Genomic DNA, 19,764 nt, shown 5'->3' with positions numbered 1-19,764 from the left:
GGATATGAGATTTGATATTTACTTGCTGGTTTTCATTTACGTGTGTGTATTTGCTTTTGTAAGAGACATGTCTTGTTGTGTGATCACAGGTAAAGAGCGTGAGCACAACCTCCAGGCTGGGGACAACGTGGAGGTGTGTGAAGGGGAGCTGATCAACTTGCAGGGCAAGATCCTGAGTGTGGATGGCAACAAGATCACCATCATGCCCAAGCATGAGGACCTCAAGGTAATGTCAAGCGCCAAACAGACAATGACTTTGGAAGAACATTTCAGATGTGTCCTACTAGAGTTGGGCCTAAAGTCAAATTCACCTTGGTTAGAATTGTCAAAACGGTACATAATGTTCTGCAGGTTTTTGACAGAATTTTGTGCAGATATTCTCAGGCCCTAAAGTAAGATATTCAGTCTACATGTTGTTGAAAACAACCCAAAGACAAGGACCCTGGGTCAAGCCGTTACAAACCAGATTCTTGTTTTTCATAGGAATGACGTGTTGTTTATTATTTTAGTCACATAAATTGGAATTTAATGAGAACTACAAGTAAACCAGGGGTGGGCAATCAACAGAGGGACGATTCTTTTTTGTTGTTGTTTCGATGCATCAATTTGTGGCCAGAAAAGGGATGTTTATTTCCATTGTTTCCAATGTTCATTATAATTACTGCATACTTTCTATCTGGTTTTAGACGTTCAAGTGTAGCCTGGATTTGTTTTTCAACCCACAACAATCATTTATAGAGAGGCACCAATGTGGATTTATTTTTCTTTTCTTTTCCATTTTAAGGCCTATTTAACCATTCTTGCACAGATTACAAACTGCAACCAAGATACATTTATTAAACATAAGAATGAGTGAGTTTTTGTCACAACCCGACTCATGGGAAGTGACATAGAGGTCTTATAGGACCAGGGCACAAATAATATAATAATAATAATAATAATCATCATCAATAGTTTTGCTCTTTATTTAGCCATCTTACATATAAAACCTTATTTGTACATCAAAAATTGTGAATAACTCACCACAGGTTAATGAGAAGGGTGTGCTTGAAAGGATGCACATAACTCTGCAATGTTGGGTTGTATTAGAGAGAGTGTCTTAAATCATTTTCCACACACAGTCTGTGCCTGTATTTAGTTTTCATGCTAGTGAGGGCCGAGAATCCGCTCTCACATAGGCACGTGGTTGCAAAGGGCATCAGTGTCTTAACAGCGCAATTTGTGAAGGCAGGATACTCTCTGAGCGCAGCCCTATCCAGAAATCTGGCAGTGGCTTCTGATTTAAATTACATTTTCACAGAACAGCTTGTTGCAATTTTGATCAGGCTCTCTTGTTCAGATATTGGTAAGTGGACTGAAGGCAGGGCATGAAAGGGATAACGAATCCAGTTGTTTGTGTCGTCCGTTTCGGGAAAGTACCTGTGTAATTGCGCACCCAGCTCACTCCGGTGCTTCGCTATATCACATTTGACATTGTCCGTAAGCTTGAGTTCATTTCCACACAAAAAATCATACAATGATGGAAAGACCTGTGTTTTGTCCTTTTTAATGCAGACAGAGAAGAGCTCCAACTTCTTAATCATAGCCTCAATTTTGTCCTGCACATTGAATATAGTTGCGGAGAGTCCCTGTAATCCTAGATTCAGATCATTCAGGCGAGAAAAAAACATCACCCAGATAGGCCAGTCGTGTGAGAAACTCGTCATCATGCAAGCAGTCGGACAAGTGAAAATTATGGTCAGTAAAGAACTTTAAGCTCATCTCTCAATTCAATAAAACGTGTCAATACTTTTTCCCTTGAATACCAGCGCACTTCTGTATGTTGTAAAAGCGTTACATGGTTGCTGCCCATATCATTGCATAATGCAGAAAATACACGAGAGTTCAGGGGGCTTGCTTTAACAAAGTTAACCATTTTCACTGTAGTGTCCAAAACATCTTTCAAGCTGTCAGGCATTCCCTTGGCAGTAAGAGCCTCTCGGTGGATGCTGCAGTGTACCCAAGTGGCGTCAGGAGCAACTGCTTGCATGCACGTTACCACTCCACTATGTCTCCCTGTCATGGCTTTTGCGCCATTAGTACAGATACCAACACATCTTGACCGCCAAAGTCCATTTGATGTCACAAAGCTGTCCAGTACTTTAAAAATATCCTTTCCTGTTGTCCTGGTTTGCAGAAGAGGATGTCTTCCTTAATTGACCCCCCATAAACGTAACGGACATATATCAGGAGCTGTGCCAGGCCCGCCACGTCTGTTGACTCATCCAGCTGTAACGCATAGAATTCACTGGCTTGTATGCGAAGCAGTAATTGTTTCAAAACATCTCCTGCCATGTCACTGATGCGTCATGAAACAGTGTTGTTTGATGAAGGCATTGTCTGTATAGTTTTTTGGCCCTTTTCCCCCAGCATTGTCCCAGCCATATCTGCGGCAGCAGGAAGAATTAAGTTCTCCACAATAGTATGGGGCTTGCCTGTCCTAGCCACTTGATAGCTCACCCATATAAGACGCTTCTAGCCCCTTCTTATTAATGGTATCTGTTGCTTTTATACATGTTACTACTCGAAAGTTGTCTTAATTCTCGCTCAAACTCCCGTGGCTTATTTTTCAAATTGGCATGTTTCTAAATGTCTGCGCAAGAGTTTGTTTTTATTTGTTTTTAGTCATTTAGCAGACGCTCTTATCCAGAGCGACTTACAGTCAGTGAGTGCATACATTCTTTTTTTCATACTGGCCCCCCGTGGGAATCGAACCCACAACCCTGGCGTTGCAAACGCCATGCTCTACCAACAGAGCTACATCCCTGCCGGCCATTCCCTCCCCTACCCTGGACAATGCTGGGCCAATTGTGCGCCGCCCCATGGGTCTCCCGGTCGCGGCCGGCTACGACAGAGCCTGGATTCGAACCAGGATCTCTAGTGGCACAGCTAGCACTGCGATGCAATGCCTTTGACCACTGTGCCACTCGGGAATAGAGTGAAGGTTTCATAGAGTTGTGAGTACATTTGCACATATAACACACAGTGGCTGAGGAAAGGCAGTACTCCCAATATACAGTGGGGAAAAAAAGTATTTAGTCAGCCACCAATTGTGCAAGTTCTCCCACTTAAAAAGATGAGAGAGGCCTGTAATTTTCATCATAGGTACACGTCAACTATGACAGACAAATTGAGAAAAGAAATTCCAGAAAATCACATTGTAGGATTTTTAATGAATTTATTTGCAAATTATGGTGGAAAATAAGTATTTGGTCACCTACAAACAAGCAAGATTTCTGGCTCTCACAGACCTGTAACTTCTTCTTTAAGAGGCTCCTCTGTCCTCCACTCGTTACCTGTATTAATGGCACCTGTTTGAACTTGTTATCCGTATAAAAGACACCTGTCCACAACCTCAAACAGTCACACTCCAAACTCCACTATGGCCAAGACCAAAGAGCTGTCAAAGGACACCAGAAACAAAATTGTAGACCTGCACCAGGCTGGGAAGACTGAATCTGCAATAGGTAAGCAGCTTGGTTTGAAGAAATCAACTGTGGGAGCAATTATTAGGAAATGGAAGACATACAAGACCACTGATAATCTCCCTCGATCTGCGGCTCCACGCAAGAGCTCACCCCGTGGGGTCAAAATGATCACAAGAACGGTGAGCAAAAATCCCAGAACCACATGGGGGGACCTAGTGAATGACCTGCAGAGAGCTGGGACCAAAGTAACAAAGCCTACCATCAGTAACACACTACGCCGCCAGGGACTCAAATCCTGCAGTCCCCCTGCTTAAGCCAGTACATGTCCAGGCCCGTCTGAAGTTTGCTAGAGTGCCTTTGGATGATCCAGAAGAGGATTGGGAGAATGTCATATGGTCAGATGAAACCAAAATATAACTTTTTGGTAAAAACTCAACTCGTCGTGTTTGGAGGACAAAGAATGCTGAGTTGCATCCAAAGAACACCATACCTACTGTGAAGCATGGGGGTGGAAACATCATGCTTTGGTGCTGTTTTTCTGCAAAGGGACCAGGACGACTGATCCGTGTAAAGGAAAGAATGAATGGGGCCATGTATCGTGAGATTTTGAGTGAAAACCTCCTTCCATCAGCAAGGGCATTGAAGATGAAACGTGGCTGGGTCTTTCAGTATGACAATGATCCCAAACACACCGCCCGGGCAACGAAGGAGTGGCTTCGTAAGAAGTATTTCAAGGTCCTGGAGTGGCCTAGCCAGTCTCCAGGTCTCAACCCCATAGAAAATCTTTGGAGGGAGTTGAAAGTCTGTGTTGCCCAGCGACAGCCCCAAAACATCACTGCTCTAGAGGAGATCTGCATGGAGGAATGGGCCAAAATACCAGCAACAGTGTGTGAAAACCTTGTGAAGACTTACAGAAAACGTTTGACCTGTGTCATTGCCAACAAAGGGTATATAACAAAGTATTGAGAAACTTTTGTTATTGACCAAATACTTATTTTCCACCATAATTTGCAAATAAATTCATTAAAAATCCTACAATGTGATTTTCTGGATTTTTTTCCCTCATTTTGTCTGTCATAGTTGACGTGTACCTATGATGAAAATTACAGGCCTCTCTCATCTTTTTAAGTGGGAGAACTTGCACAATTGGTGGCTGACTAAATACTTTTTTTCCCCACTGTAAGTGAACCCCAAATCAATGTAGTTCTCATCATATTTGCGCCTCTTCGATGGTCCAACGTCCCTGTCTGTTGTTCGGCGCTTTCCCAGGTAAGGGGGCAGTAGCTCTTCCCTGCATCAGATTCACAACTGTCAGTGTCCATGCTAGCTGGGCTTGCAACAAATGAAGAATTACTAGCGTTGGATGTGCTCGTGGAAGCACAACAACTTGTGTATCGTCGACAGGTGGAGGTGTAGTACTGCTGGTAGTAGCAGTACTACCAGTAGAGCTGGTATGTGTCTCTATGGACACAGGCCTTACTTTTAAAAAAAAACTATTCATCCATTTTCGAGCAAACGGACTGAGCAGCAGCTACGTTTGGCTACATACGGACCGTTAGTGGAATTCCCGCGAGAGAGTAACGGTTAATGTGATTGGATGTTAATTATTTGACTAGGCTACCTGTATTTGACATTGTGTTGTTATTTAGCTGAACACTAGATGGTTTAATTTTATTTCGGGCAGTGAAACGAGGCTACTCAAGCGAGAAAAAAACATCACCCAAATGTATAGCCCCATTGGAAAAAATAAATAAATGGACTGTTTGAACATTTGAATCACATTTTTATTTGGCGTACCCCCGACGGCATTGCGCGTACCCCAGTTTGGGAATAGCCGGTTTACAGTATACTAAAATGAACAAATATTGTATAGTATATACCAGGGGTGGGCAAACCTTTTGGCTCAAGGGCCACATTGAGTTTTTGAAACCAAGTGAAGGGCCACATACTATATGCGTGACAAAACATGTGAAGCCTTTATTCATTTTCACATTGACACGCAACTACTAGTGTACTGTAGGTGTACATACAGTGGGGAGAACAAGTATTTGATACACTGCCGATTTTGCAGGTTTTCCTACTTACAAAGCATGTAGAGGTCTGTAATTTTTATCATAGGTACACTTCAACTGTGAGAGACGGAATCTAAAACAAAAATCCAGAAAATCACATTTGTATGATTTTTAAGTAATTAATTTGCATTTTATTGCATGACATAAGTATTTGATACATCAGAAAAGCAGAACTTAATATTTGGTACAGAAACCTTTGTTTGCAATTACAGAGATCCTACGTTTCCTGTAGGTCTTGACCAGGTTTGCACACACTGCAGCAGGGATTTTGGCCCACTCCTCCATACAGACCTTCTCCAGATCCTTCAGGTTTCGGGGCTGTCGCTGGGCAATACGGACTTTCAGCTCCCTCCAAAGATTTTCTATTGGGTTCAGGTCTGGAGACTGGCTAGGCCACTCCAGGACCTTGAGATGCTTCTTACGGAGCCACTCCTTAGTTGCCCTGGCTGGGTGTTTCGGGTCGTTGTCATGCTGGAAGACCCAGCCACGACCCATCTTCAATGTTCTTACTGAGGGAAGGATGTTGTTGGCCAAGATCTCGCGATACATGGCCCCATCCATCCTCCCCTCAATACGGTGCAGTCGTCCTGTCCCCTTTGCAGAAAAGCATCACCAAAGAATGATGTTTCCACCTCCATGCTTCACGGTTACTCATCCTTCTTCTTCCTCCAAACACGGCTTGTGGAGTTTAAACCAAAAAGCTATATTTTTGTCTCATCAGACCACATGACCTTCTCACATTCCTCCTCTGGATCATCCAGATGGTCATTGGCAAACTTCAGACGGGCCTGGACATGCGCTGGCTTGAGCAGGGGGACCTTGCGTGCGCTGCAGGATTTTAATCCATGGCGGCGTAGTGTGTTACTAATGGTTTTCTTTGAGACTGTGGTCCCAGCTCTCTTCAGGTCATTGACCAGGTCCTTCCGTGTAGTTCTTGGCTGATCCCTCACCTTCCTCATGATCGTTGATGCCCCACGAGGTGAGCTCTTGCATGGAGCCCCAGACCGAGGGTGATTGACCGTCATCTTGAACTTCTTCCATTTTCTAATAATTGCGCCAACAGTTGTTGCCTTCTCACCAAGCTGCTTGCCTGTTGTCCTGTAGCCCATCCCAGCCTTGTGCAGGTCTACAATTTTATCCCTGATGTCCTTACACAGCTCTCTGGTCTTGGCCATTGTGGAGAGGTTGGAGTCTGTTTGATTGAGTGTGTGGACAGGTGTCTTTTATACAGGTAATGAGTTCAAACAGGTGCAGTTAATACAGGTAATGAGTGGAGAACAGGAGGGCTTCTTAAAGAAAAACTAACAGGTCTGTGAGAGCCGGAATTCTTACTGGTTGGTAGGTGATCAAATACTTATGTCATGCAATAAAATGCAAATGAATTACTTAAAAATCATACAATGTGATTTTCTGGATTTTTGTTTTAGATTCCGTCTCTCACAGTTGAAGTGTACATATGATAAAAATTACAGACCTCTACATGCTTTGTAAGTAGGTGTTACGTGAATTATTTAACAAACTATTTTAGTGTCTCTGTGCGTCTCCCAAAAGGTTGTAAGTCTTTTGGGATTTAAGTAACGGCCAGAGTCCCGGTCTGCATAGTCAGAGATATTTATTCATTGAGAATTCTGCCATCACAATTTGAGTCCATCTTTTATACTCATACGTCATACAAAAAGAAATCCCTTCCCTCTGTAGGCGGCCTGTAGTTTTCCACTCTAAAACTGCTCTACTGACCTTCAGTTCACACACACACATGCATACACACATACATACACGCACACACACACACACACACACACATATCCTACTCCCTGCTTTACTCAGTTATTGCCGTTCTCACAATATTCTGCACCATGTTTTCATAACAGTTTCTCCCCTCCCTAAATTGGGAGGCCTCTTTATCTTAGTTTCTCAGTTGTCTTTGTTGTCTGGCCTAACTCTTACTCACATTGCTAAATAGTGGCTCAATGCCATAGCCTTTACTGGTCCTACACTCACACATTTCTAACACATTATACACAGTTTCAGGGTGTAATAATTAGTCAATCAAACTTAGTCACAATATGCACATTTAAAAATAGATATATATTACAGTGAGGGGAAAAAAGTATTTGATCCCCTGCTGATTTTGTACGTTTGCCCACTGACAAAGACATGATCAGTCTATCATTTTAATGGTAGGTTTATTTGAACAGTGAGAGACAGAATAACAACAACAAAAACACATGTCAATTTTTAAAAACTGATTTTCATTTAAATGAGGGAAATAAGTATTTGACCCCTCTGCAAAACATGATTTAGTACTTGGTGGCAAAACCCTTGTTGGCAATCACAGAGGTCAGACGTTTCTTGTAGTTGGCCACCAGGTTTGCACACATCTCAGGAGGGATTTTGTTCCACTCCTCTTTGGAGATCTTCTCCAAGTCATTAAGGTTTTGAGGCTGACGTTTGGCAACTCGAACCTTCAGCTCCCTCCACAGATTTTCTATGGGATTAAGGTCTGGAGACTGGCTAGGCCACTCCAGGACCTTAATGTGCTTCTTCTTGAGCCACTCCTTTGTTGCCTTGGCCGTGTGTTTTGGGTCATTGTCATGCTGGAATACCCATCCACAACCCATTTTCAATGCCCTGGCTGAGGGAAGGAGGTTCTCACCCAAGATTTGACGGTACATGGCCCCGTCCATCGTCCCTTTGATGCAGTGAAGTTGTCCTGTCCCCTTAGCAGAAAAACACCCCCAAAGCATAATGTTTCCACCTCCATGTTTGACGTGGGGATGGTGTTCTTGGGGTCATAGGCAGCATTCCTCCTCCTCCAAACACGGCGAGTTGAGTTGATGCCAAAGAGCTCGATTTTGGTCTCATCTGACCACAACACTTTCACCCAGTTCTCCTCTGAATCATTCAGATGTTCATTGGCAAACTTCAGACGGGCCTATATATGTGCTTTCTTGAGCAGGGGGACCTTGCGGGCGCCGCAGGATTTCAGTCTTTCACGGCGTAGTGTGTTACCAATTGTTTTCTTGGTGACTATGGCCCAGCTGCCTTGAGATCATTGACAAGATCCTCCCGTGTAGTTCTGGGCTGACTCCTCACCGTTCTCATGATCATTGCAACTCCACGAGGTGAGATCTTGCATGGAGCCCCAGGCTGAGGGAGATTTGACAGTTCTTTTGTGTTTCTTCCATTTGCGAATAATCGCACCAACTGTTGTCACCTTCTCACCAAGCTGCTTGGCGATGGTCTTGTAGCCCATTCCAGCCTTGTGTAGGTCTACAATCTTGTCCCTGACATTCATGGAGAGCTCTTTAGTCTTGGCCATGGTGGAGAGTTTGGAATCTGATTGATTGATTGCTTCTGTGGACAGGTGTCTTTTATACAGGTAACAAACTGAGATTAGGAGCACTCCCTTTAAGAGTGTGCTCCTAATCTCAGTTCGTTACCTGTATAAAAGACACATGGGAGACCGAAATCTTTCTGATTGAGAGGGGGTCAAATACTTATTTCCCTCATTAAAATGCAAATAAATTCATAATGTTTTTAACATGCGTTTTTTTCTGGATTTTTTTGTTGTTATTCTGTCTCTCACTGTTCAAATAAACCTACCATTTAAAATTATAGACTAATCATGTCTTTGTCAGTGGACAAACATACAAAATCAGCAGGGGATCAAATACTTTTTTCCCTCACTGTATATGACTGGAGACATGCAAAATGTAACAGCAGATGTGTAAAAAAAAAAAAAAAAAAAAACAGATTCTAAAATTAGGGTAAAACATGGTAAGAGCATCCATTTCATTTGGAATGGTATGTTTTTGAAAGGATATTAAGGAACAATTATCATCTCCTTTGTGAGCCATATTTACAGTTATCCAATCACCTCAGCCCAAATCTGACTGATTAGTTATTACCTGTATCCAAGTGCATTGCTGGATAATTCTCACTGCATAACCATCACCATGAAAAGCATAATCCTTGCCTACCCCAGTCACGGTTATTCGGGTCTTAATGTGAACAATGGGTCTGGTCACCTCTCTTGGCGAGGGCATCAAAGTCTGGTGTCATCTTTGATGTAGAGTTTCTCAGAACAGCTGACAAGTGGTCATTTGTTAAATTTGACCTGTGACGGGATTTGTTGTAATTCATGACTGAGAACATTTGTTCACACATGTGGACCCGACTAAAACAAGGATTCTTTGGGCGTGCTTTTTAATGTTTGGAAACTTTGTTTCATTCAGTGAGCCGTAGAACTGTTCTATTGTTTCTGTTTTGTACTTCTCCTTCAAATCACTGTCACATTGGATGTCGCTGAGCTCCAATTGTGTGTCTGGTGGTGCTTTCTCACTGTCGAAAGATATAAGTTCCAGCTCAGTCTCAATCTTGGTGAAGTCTGAGAAGCGGCGGGAAAACTCAGCATGCAGGTCGATCAAAGTGCTACTGTATGTCTCAGTGCGGCACTGCGATGTGGGCGCGTTCAGTGCGGATAGTGTCGGAAAATGAGCGAGAGACCGGCTGCTCATTTGTCTGGAGAACAGCAAGTTTGGCCTTGAATGCTTTCACGTTGGAATACAGTTCATGAACAAAGACAATTTCCCTGCAGTTTCACATTTAGATCGTTCAGATGCCCCAATATGTCCACACCGAAAGCAAAGTCAGTCTGTCAGTCTGTCTTTCAAACACATCTAATGAATGACCCGGGTCAATCGGTTACAAACCAGGGCCCAGATTCACAAAACCTTCAGAAGAAAATTATTCTTAACTGCCGTTTTTTCGTTAACTAGACTTATGAAGAAAGTTAAGCAAAGTTGCTATCACTCAATAAAGTTATTGGAAATGTTCTTACGTTCTTCAGTTAAGAAGAAATGGGATTCTACCACCATCTCTCCTATCATGGACAACACCTTATCCTCCAGCTGGTCCACATAAATGGTCGATACCCCCCCTCTAGTCTTCCACTCCCTGCTTCTCTCAGCTCCCTTCTTAGCAGCCAACTTGATGCCGGACCACTCGTTCACGGCGTCACTGTCCCTTGCCATATCCCCGACGGCAGAGACAGACCGGCCACTTTCACCCATCCTCTCTTTTTGGTGTCTGCAGTGACCCTGCAGTTATCGAGTCTCCCCAACAGCAACCTTTTCCTGGCTGCTATTTCCTCCACCATCACTTCAAGCTCTTGTTTGCTGAAGTTTTTTATTGCGCTTTCCTTGGTTAATCCATTTTTGTTTTTGATATAGCTGGTCTGATGGCTACAATGTGTGTGAAATAACGTTTTTGTTTATAAAGGGTTCGTGAGCCAACAACAACAACTGTATATATTTATGTATTTTTGAAGTCAGAAGTTTACATACACTTAGGTTGGAGTCATTAACTTGTTTTTCAACCACACCACAAATGTCTTGTTAACAAACTATCGTTTTGGCAAGTCGGTTAGGACATCTACTTTGTGCATAACACAAGTAATTTTTCCAACAATTGTTTACAGACAGATTAATTCACTGTATCACAATTACAGTGGGTCAGAAGTTTACATACACTAAGTTGACTGTGCCTTTTTAAACAGCTTGGAAAATTCCAGAAGATGATGTCATGGCTTTAGAAGCTTCTGATAGGCTAATTGACATTGTTTGAGACAATTGGAGGTGTATCTGTGGATGTATTTCAAGGCCTACCTTCAAACTCAGTGCCTCTTTGCTTGACATCATGGGAAAATCAAAAGAAATCTGCCAAGACCTCAGAAAATAAATTGTAGACCTCCACATTTCTGGTTCATCCTTGGGAGCAATTTCCAAACACCTGAATGTACCACGTTCATCTGTACAAACAATAGTACGCAAATATAAACACCATGGGACCACGCAGCCGTCATACCGCGCAGGAAGGAGACGTGTTCTGTCTCCTAGAGATTAATGAACTTTGGTGCGAAAAGTGCAAATCAATCCCAGAACAACAGCAAAGGACCTTGTGAAGATGCTGGAGGAACAGGTACAAAAGTATCTATATCCACAGTAAAACAAGTCCTATATCGACATAAGCTGAAAGGCCTCTCAGCAAGGAAGAAGACACTGCTCCAAAACCGCCATTAAAAAGCACCTCACTAATGTCAATGCCACGTAAGAAGATATTAACGAAGTTCATAGGAAAGATATTCCTGAGGATACTATGAATTCCTAAGAACATTTTGAGGAATTACACTTACGAACTATCTCATGAACTTCTTATTTTTTTCCTTAAACTTCTTATGTTTTTTCGTAAGTAGTGTAAGTAGAATTCAGCCCCAGATTCTTGTTTGCATAGGTGTTATTTATTAGTGAAACCACAAACTGGAATTTAGAGAGCACAAACTCTAATCACAGCATGATGAAGACATTAAGCTTCCCAGAAATGTGGGAGGTATAGAATTACGGGAATAATAATAATGCCATTTAGCAGACACTTTTTATCCAAAGCGACTTAGTCATGCGTGCATACATTTTTGTGTATGGGTGGTCCTGGGGATCGAACCCACTACCCTGGCGTTACAAGCGCCGTGCTCTACCAGCTGAGCTACAGAGGAATCAAGATGTTCACATGAGTTAAGGCAGCCAGACATTCCCACTGTGTTCTGTTCATTCTTATTGGCACTGATACAAAATAATAATGGTTTGTCATTGATGCCTGGTCTGTGTGCAGGATCCTCTGGAGTTCCCGGCCCACGAGTTGAGGAAGTACTTCCGTATGGGTGACCACGTCAAGGTGATAGCAGGCCGCTACGAGGGCGACACAGGTCTCATCGTACGCGTGGAGGAGAACTTTGTCATCCTCTTCTCTGACCTCACCATGCACGAGGTAAGCAATGTCACATTATTGGACTGGGACATCGACTTTTTAGTTTTAATGGTATTTTTGCATAATTTCTATGTGACTTCTGTGAAACATTATCCATGTTACGGGTGTGTGTGTGTGTGCTCTACAGTTGAAGGTCCTGCCCCGAGACTTGCAGCTGTGCTCTGAGACGGCGTCAGGGGTAGATGCCGGGGGCCAGCATGAGTGGGGGGAGCTGGTCCAACTGGACCCCCAGACCGTGGGGGTTATTGTCAGGCTGGAGAGGGAGACATTCCAGGTTGGTACTCTTAATCTTCCACAAAAAACATTTCCGCTTTAGAAATGATCAGGTTCAGATCAGGACAAAATACATTAAATTTTATTAGAGCTTGGATGTGGGCTTGGAGTCGTGCCTGCTGGACAGATGTTTTGTCCACTATCTGGAAACTTGAGTGATGTTGCGTAATTTAAAATTGGCACGTAGTGTAATGTGTGTTTCATTGTGACAGTCAAGCCAAAATTGTGCACACGCACAGTGTATTCAGACCCCTTGACTTTTTCCACATTTTGTTACAGCCTTAATCTAAAATGGATTAAATTAATAAAACATTTAATCAATCTACACACAATACCCCATAATGACAAAGCGAAAACTGGTTTTTAGAAATACAGAAATTTACATAAGTATTCACACACCCCACCAAGGGAATACCTCTATGGACCTCCATCAGAATATATATCTATGACCTGCAATAGGCACCTAAAGGACTCTCAGACCGTGAGAAACAAGATTCTCTGGTCTGATGAAACCAAGATTGAACTCTTTGGCCTGAATGCCAAGTGTCACGTCTGGAGGAAACCTGGCACCATCCCTACGGTGAAGCATGGTGGTGGTAGCATCATGCTGTGGGGTTGTTTTTCAGCAGCAGGGACTGGGAGACTAGTCAGGATCGAGGGAAAGGTGAACGGAGCAAAGTACAGAGAGAGCCTTGATGAAAACCTGTTCCAGAGCGCTCAGGACCTCAGACTGGACTGACGGTTCACCTTCCAACAGGACTACGACCCTAAGCACACAGCAAAGACAACGCAGGAGTGGATTCTCTGAAAGTCCTTGAGTGGCCCAGCCAGAGCCCGGACTTGAACCCGATCAAACATCTCTGGAGAGACCTGAAAATAGCTGTAAAGTGACGCTCCCCATCTAACCTGACAGCGCTTGAGAGGATCTGCAGAGAAGAATGGGAAAAACTCCCCAAATACAGTATGAAAATGTATTCACTCACTAACTGTAAGTCGCTCTGGATAAGAGCGTCTGCTAAATGACGTAGACGTAAACGTACAGGTGTGCCAAGCTTGTAGACTGAATACTTATGTAAATGTGATATTTCTGTTTTTTTAAACTTTTGTATAAATTTGCAAACATTTATTAAAACTTATTTTTGCTTTGTCATTATGGGGTAGTGTGTGTAGATTTATGAAAAAATCAAATATGTAATTCATTTTAGAATAAGGCTGTAACGTAACAAAATGTGGAAAAAGTCAAGGGGTCTGAATACTTTCCGAATGCACTGTATTCCTCTTCTCCCCAGGTCCTCAACATGCACGGCAAGGTGCTGACGGTGCGTCACCAGGCAGTGAATCGGCGGAAAGACAACCGCTTTGCCGTGGCGCTGGACTCTGAGCAGAACAACATCCACGTCAAAGACATTGTCAAGGTCATCGACGGGCCACACTCGGTAAGATTCATGACCACAGTTCTGCTTTCTATAGGTCTAAACTCATAGAAAATGTATTTCTCAATTTCCCTATAAAATCTGCCATGCGGAGAACGCAGACGGAATCATGGAATCCAGACATAAAAACGGAATTCAACAATATTCAAAAATGTTTTGAAGTTAGTAGGAAATCAACTCAATGTATTGAACTTATTAGAACATTTGATTAATTTGCCTAAAATTATCATAATATATGAACAAAATGCGTCAGTGATTCTTAGTTTCCTTCAACTTTCTGAAGAGGCAATGCGGAATTGCCTCTGTCTGTGTGCGTGTTTGTCTACCACTGTGTAGCCGTTAGCGATGATGCTAATGATAACCGTATTCTGGTAGATGGAAAGGCTTTCCAAAAAAACCTTCTCAATTAAACGTTAACTACAAAGTAGTCTATGCCTACCTGGCAGAATAATCATCATTATTTACATTACTCTGCAGTCCCATGTGCGCTATAGAAACACTGCCAATCCAAACAAGTCTGTTGCTGGTTTACACTTGAATTAAAGGGCACCCAAAAACGAAAATTCCTTTGATTTTTCCCAGACCTTAAACGTGGTCTCCTGATGTAATTTAAGCCTTGTTGTGGACTTAGAACATGCAGTGTTGTTTTTCTATTAGTGATTTTGAGAGGGTAAACCTGGAAAAACATAGTCAAATCTGGCAAAACAAAACGGAGAAAATTGAATTTGGGGCGGGGCGGGGAAACTAAATGGAATTGGGCCAAAAAATTTAATAATATATAGGGGTCTACTATAGGCCTCCATCTAGGTTTGGTTACTGTACTTTCCTCGAGCCCTCATTGAAGAGCTTTGATGTATTTTCATGCACAAAATGGGACTGTATGTTGAGTTTTAGGCCCTATCGCCCATCTCTAGCTGTTTTTCTATTTGCCAGAGGTACGATTAGCATAAATAGATTGCTAGCATATAAGTGGTGTGTGTGGTTTGTTTGCCAGGGGCGTGAGGGAGAGATCCGCCACATTTTCCGAGGCTTTGCCTTTCTGCACTGTAAGAAGCTGGTGGAGAACGGGGGCATGTTCGTCTGCAAGACACGCCACGTGGTGCTGGCCGGGGGCTCCAAGGTCAGTCTCCCATTGGCTCTCACCGCATCACCACTTTTTTTTACATCATCACATTCAAGTCTTCCGTCTATGCCATCACCTCTTAACCTTCTCCAGTGGGACCCAATGTTGTTGACATTTGATTGTTCCATTCTTTGGCTATAGCCCCGAGACGTCACCAACTTCACCGTGGGAGGCTTCGCTCCTATGAGTCCACGCATCAGCAGCCCCATGCATCCTGGAGGTGGTGGTGAGTAGAGGACAGCTCAGCTACTAGAGAACATGAGGTCATAGTCCCACTCACCATAAACTGTTTATTACACTGCTTTTGTTGATTTATAGACATTAGGGAATAGTCACTAAGTGCAGGATACAACACTATATAACAACTATCAGACCAGAGGTCTTAAACAACTCCTGTCCTCTCCTTCAGGCCAGCAACAGAGGGGCGGTGGAGGAGGTGGACAGATGGGGCGTGGCCGGGGCAGGAGGGACAACGACCTGATTGGACAGACCGTCCGCATCTCCCAGGGACCATACAAGGGTAATGCTATATTCATAACATCTCGTAAATTAGTAAATACCAGCATACAACTAGGAAAAATCCACTTGAACGCCCCCTACTGGTAATTACTAGTGGGACTTCTCCCACATGCTGAAATCTGACATCACATACTATTGAAATGATCTCAGTAACAGCGTTTTCGGCGGTGAATGCAACAGAAAAACATTATTTTATAAAAAACTATAAATTGTTTGCGAGCCTGATACCTGTACTTTCAGTTTATGGTTGACACAGCTTGTTTGCCGTTAGCCAATCTGAGTTCTCAACGAGTTCAAAGCATGTGACTGCACACAACTAGTTTCTCACAGTTTACAAGTACTATTTTCCGAGTTTCCCACGCAGCAAAAGGGCCGAACCAGCTCACATGGGAACCAGACAGGGTTGTCCTCTGCCATAGAATGAACAATAGGCACGTTTTGCATAAGATGCTGTTGCACCATGGGTGTTGATCCTTCTTGTTCTCAATGAGGTATTTTTTGGCCTAACCCTTGCCATTATTTCCAAGGGTACATTGGAGTGGTGAAGGACGCCACAGAGTCGACAGCCAGAGTGGAGCTGCACTCGACATGCCAGACCATCTCTGTGGACCGACAGCGTCTCACCACAATGTTCGTTCACATCATCAGAGATATATTGTGAATGCAGTTATATTAATGCAATATTTCACCTTTTTAGTGTTATTGAGTGTTGACTTGTTTTTGTTACGTTCAGGGGAGCCAAGAGGCATGGAGGAATGACTTCCACCCACGGACGCACCCCTATGTACGGTTCCCAGACCCCCATGTACGGGACAGGCTCCCGTACCCCAATGTATGGCTCCCAGACCCCCTTACACGATGGTGAGACACACACCCCACCAAGGGAATACCTCTATGGACCTCCATCAGAATATATATCTATGACCTGCAATAGAACTTGTTCTCATTGTGGGAATCCTTGTTCCCCAAAGGGAGCCGTACGCCCCACTACGGCTCGCAGACCCCGCTGCATGATGGGAGCAGGACGCCGGGGCAGAGCGGAGCGTGGGACCCCAACAACCCCAACACACCATCCAGGTAGGCTACATGTCCTGGCAGCCTGGAGGCCCAGCTTGTGTTGTATAGGGCTCTCTCTGTCATGTCAAATCAGTGTCTTTGTAATATGCAAACGATACGGGTAGTGTACATAGTACAATGAAAATAGCGTACTTGCCAGCTCCTCTCAACAATGTTTCGCTACTAATAGTCTATGAAAGATTAGTAGAAAAACTAAATGAGGGAAAGTGCCTCAGCAGTCTATGGTTGATAAGGGTTTGTTGGTCTTGGTCTTTGTTGTCAAAGTTGAATACAGCTATTGTCTGTACTTACTACGGATCCTGAAAAGATGTTTCCCTAATAGGGGAACTTTTTGGAAACAGCCTTTAACCTGGTCCTCTGTTCCTCTTGTTTCAGGACGGATGATGACTATGAGTTTGGTTATGATGACGAGCCCTCCCCGTCCCCTCAGGGCTACGGGGGCACGCCTAACCCCCAGACCCCCGGCTACCCAGAGGTGCCCTCACCCCAAGTCAACCCTCAGTACAACCCCCAGACCCCAGGCACCCCAGCCATGTGAGACACACACGCACACAATATTTTGTCTGTTTCCTGTATTTTTCAATGTCTCTAGGCCCCTTTTACAGTGGCGACCAACTGCTCAAGGTGGGTTTGATTCTCTCCGTCCTAGCCAAGTCCACTGACTGTGTGTGTTCCTCAGGTACAACACAGAGCAGTACTCGCCGTACACTGCCCCCTCCCCACAGGGGTCGTACCAGCCCAGCCCCAGTCCCCAGAGCTACAATCAGGTGGCACCCAGCCCAGTGGGCTACCAGAACACACACTCACCAGCCAGCTACCACCCCACCCCCTCACCCATGGCATACCAGGTAAGACCCACCACGGTTGACATTAACTTTTTTAGCTACTTAGTAGGATTCTTTTAAAATTGTTTTACTTGTCCAAAAATAAAAAATGGTCTAACACAATTTTTACATCACTGTATGATGCAAGGAACCATTTTACAAAATAAAATCAATTTCTATCTTTTTTACCATAGAGAATCAGACAAATGTATTCAAGCCTGTCTCAAAATACAACACTGCCCCTTTAAGGCATCCTGGAGGATGGTGGGCCACCCTTTGTAGCCTATGAAAATATTGGAACATTACAATCACAACCAAATACTTTTTATGTCTTTTATAAAATAATTCCCTCTAGTGCTCGAAATTGAAGGATGTCCCGTCGTCCCTGGGACAATAAAACATATGTCTAGGACAGTTCTAGGTTGACAGATCCAAAATTCATACAACCACTGCACATATACAGTGGGGAGAACAAGTATTTGATACATTGCTGATTTTGCAGGTTTTCCTACTTACAAAGCATGTAGAGGTCTGTAATTTTTATCATAGGTACACTTCAACTGTGAGAGACGGAATCTAAAACAAAAATCCAGAAAATCACATTGTATGATTTTTAAGTAATTAATTTGCATTTTGTTGCATGACATAAGTATTTGATCACCTACCAACCAGTAAGAATTCCGGCTCTCACAGACCTGTTAGTTTTTCTTTAAGAAGCCCTCCTGTTCTCCACTCATTACCTGTATTAACTGCACCTGTTTGAACTCGTTACCTGTATAAAAGACACCTGTCCACACACTCAATCAAACAGACTCCAACCTCTCCACAATGGCCAAGACCAGAGAGCTGGACATCAGGGATAAAATTGTAGACCTGCACAAGGCTGGGATGGGCTACAGGACAATAGGCAAGCAGCTTGGTGAGAAGGCAACAACTGTTGGCGCAGTTATTAGAAAATGGAAGAAGTTCAAGATGACGGTCAATCACCCTCGGTCTGGGGCTCCATGCAAGAGCTCACCTCGTGGGGCATCAATGATCATGAGGAAGGTGAGGGATCAGCCCAAAACTACACGGCAGGACCTGGTCAATGACCTGAAGAGAGCTGGGACCACAGTCTCAAAGAAAACCATTAGTAAAACACTACGCCGTCATGGATTAAAATCCTGCAGCGCACGCAAGGTCCCCCTGCTCAAGCCAGCGCATGTCCAGGCCCGTCTGAAGTTTGCCAATGACCATCTGGATGATCCAGAGGAGGAGTGGGAGAAGGTCATGTGGTCTGATGAGACAAAAATAGAGCTTTTTGGTCTAAACTCCACTCACGTGTTTGGAGGAAGAAGAAGGATGAGTACAACCCCAAGAACACCATCCCAACCGTGAAGCATGGAGGTGGAAACATCATTCTTTGGGGATGCTTTTCTGCAAAGGGGACAGGACGACTGCACCGTATTGAGGGGAGGATGGATGGGGCCATGTATCGCGAGCTCTTGGCCAACAACCTCCTTCCCTCAGTAAGAGCATTGAAGATGGGTCGTGGCTGGGTCTTCCAGCATGACAACGACCCGAAACACACAGCCAGGGCAACTAAGGAGTGGCTCCGTAAGAAGCATCTCAAGGTCCTGGAGTGGCCTAGCCAGTCTCCAGACCTGAACCCAATAGAAAATCTTTGGAGGGAGCTGAAAGTCCGTATTGCCCAGCGACAGCCCCGAAACCTGAAGGATCTGGAGAAGGTCTGTATGGAGGAGTGGGCCAAAATCCCTGCTGCAGTGTGTGCAAACCTGGCCAAGACCTACAGGAAACGTAGGATCTCTGTAATTGCAAACAAAGGTTTCTGTACCAAATATTAAGTTCTGCTTTTCTGATGTATCAAATACTTATGTCATGCAATAAAATGCAAATTAATTACTTAAAAATCATACAATGTGATTTTCTGGATTTCCGTCTCTCACAGTTGAAGTGTACCTATGATAAAAATTACAGACCTCTACATGCTTTGTAAGTAGGAAAACCTGCAAAATCGGCAGTGTATCAAATACTTGTTCTCCCCACTGTATATGTTTTTTAAGCAATGAGGCTGATGCAACTGATCAAACCGTTAAGCTTAAAATGTTGATAGAAATGTTGATGTGCATATGGCTGTAGGCTACACATTAA

General features: G+C 43.7%; 1 protein-coding gene across 2 annotated transcripts in view; it reads left to right on the top strand.

The window, feature by feature from the left end:
- Positions 1-19,764, top strand: part of LOC311101625 (transcription elongation factor SPT5-like) — a 30,360-nt gene that overhangs the window by 6,002 nt on the left and 4,594 nt on the right. For both annotated transcript variants that reach the window (XM_084142752.1, XM_084142751.1), the window contains 12 exons: positions 90-226; positions 12,209-12,364; positions 12,492-12,638; positions 13,927-14,073; positions 15,065-15,190; positions 15,335-15,419; positions 15,603-15,713; positions 16,240-16,342; positions 16,446-16,573; positions 16,684-16,789; positions 17,165-17,323; positions 17,469-17,637. In XM_084142752.1, the coding sequence (XP_083998878.1) occupies positions 90-226; positions 12,209-12,364; positions 12,492-12,638; positions 13,927-14,073; positions 15,065-15,190; positions 15,335-15,419; positions 15,603-15,713; positions 16,240-16,342; positions 16,446-16,573; positions 16,684-16,789; positions 17,165-17,323; positions 17,469-17,637 (1,574 nt within the window). The remainder of the gene's footprint in view (positions 1-89; positions 227-12,208; positions 12,365-12,491; positions 12,639-13,926; positions 14,074-15,064; positions 15,191-15,334; positions 15,420-15,602; positions 15,714-16,239; positions 16,343-16,445; positions 16,574-16,683; positions 16,790-17,164; positions 17,324-17,468; positions 17,638-19,764) is intronic.

Source organism: Coregonus lavaretus (assembly GCF_964263955.1).
Source record: "Coregonus lavaretus genome assembly, chromosome: 26".
Lineage (NCBI taxonomy): Eukaryota > Metazoa > Chordata > Actinopteri > Salmoniformes > Salmonidae > Coregonus > Coregonus lavaretus.
Note: the sequence above shows the minus strand (reverse complement) of the source record. Positions and strands in the feature narration are given on the sequence as shown.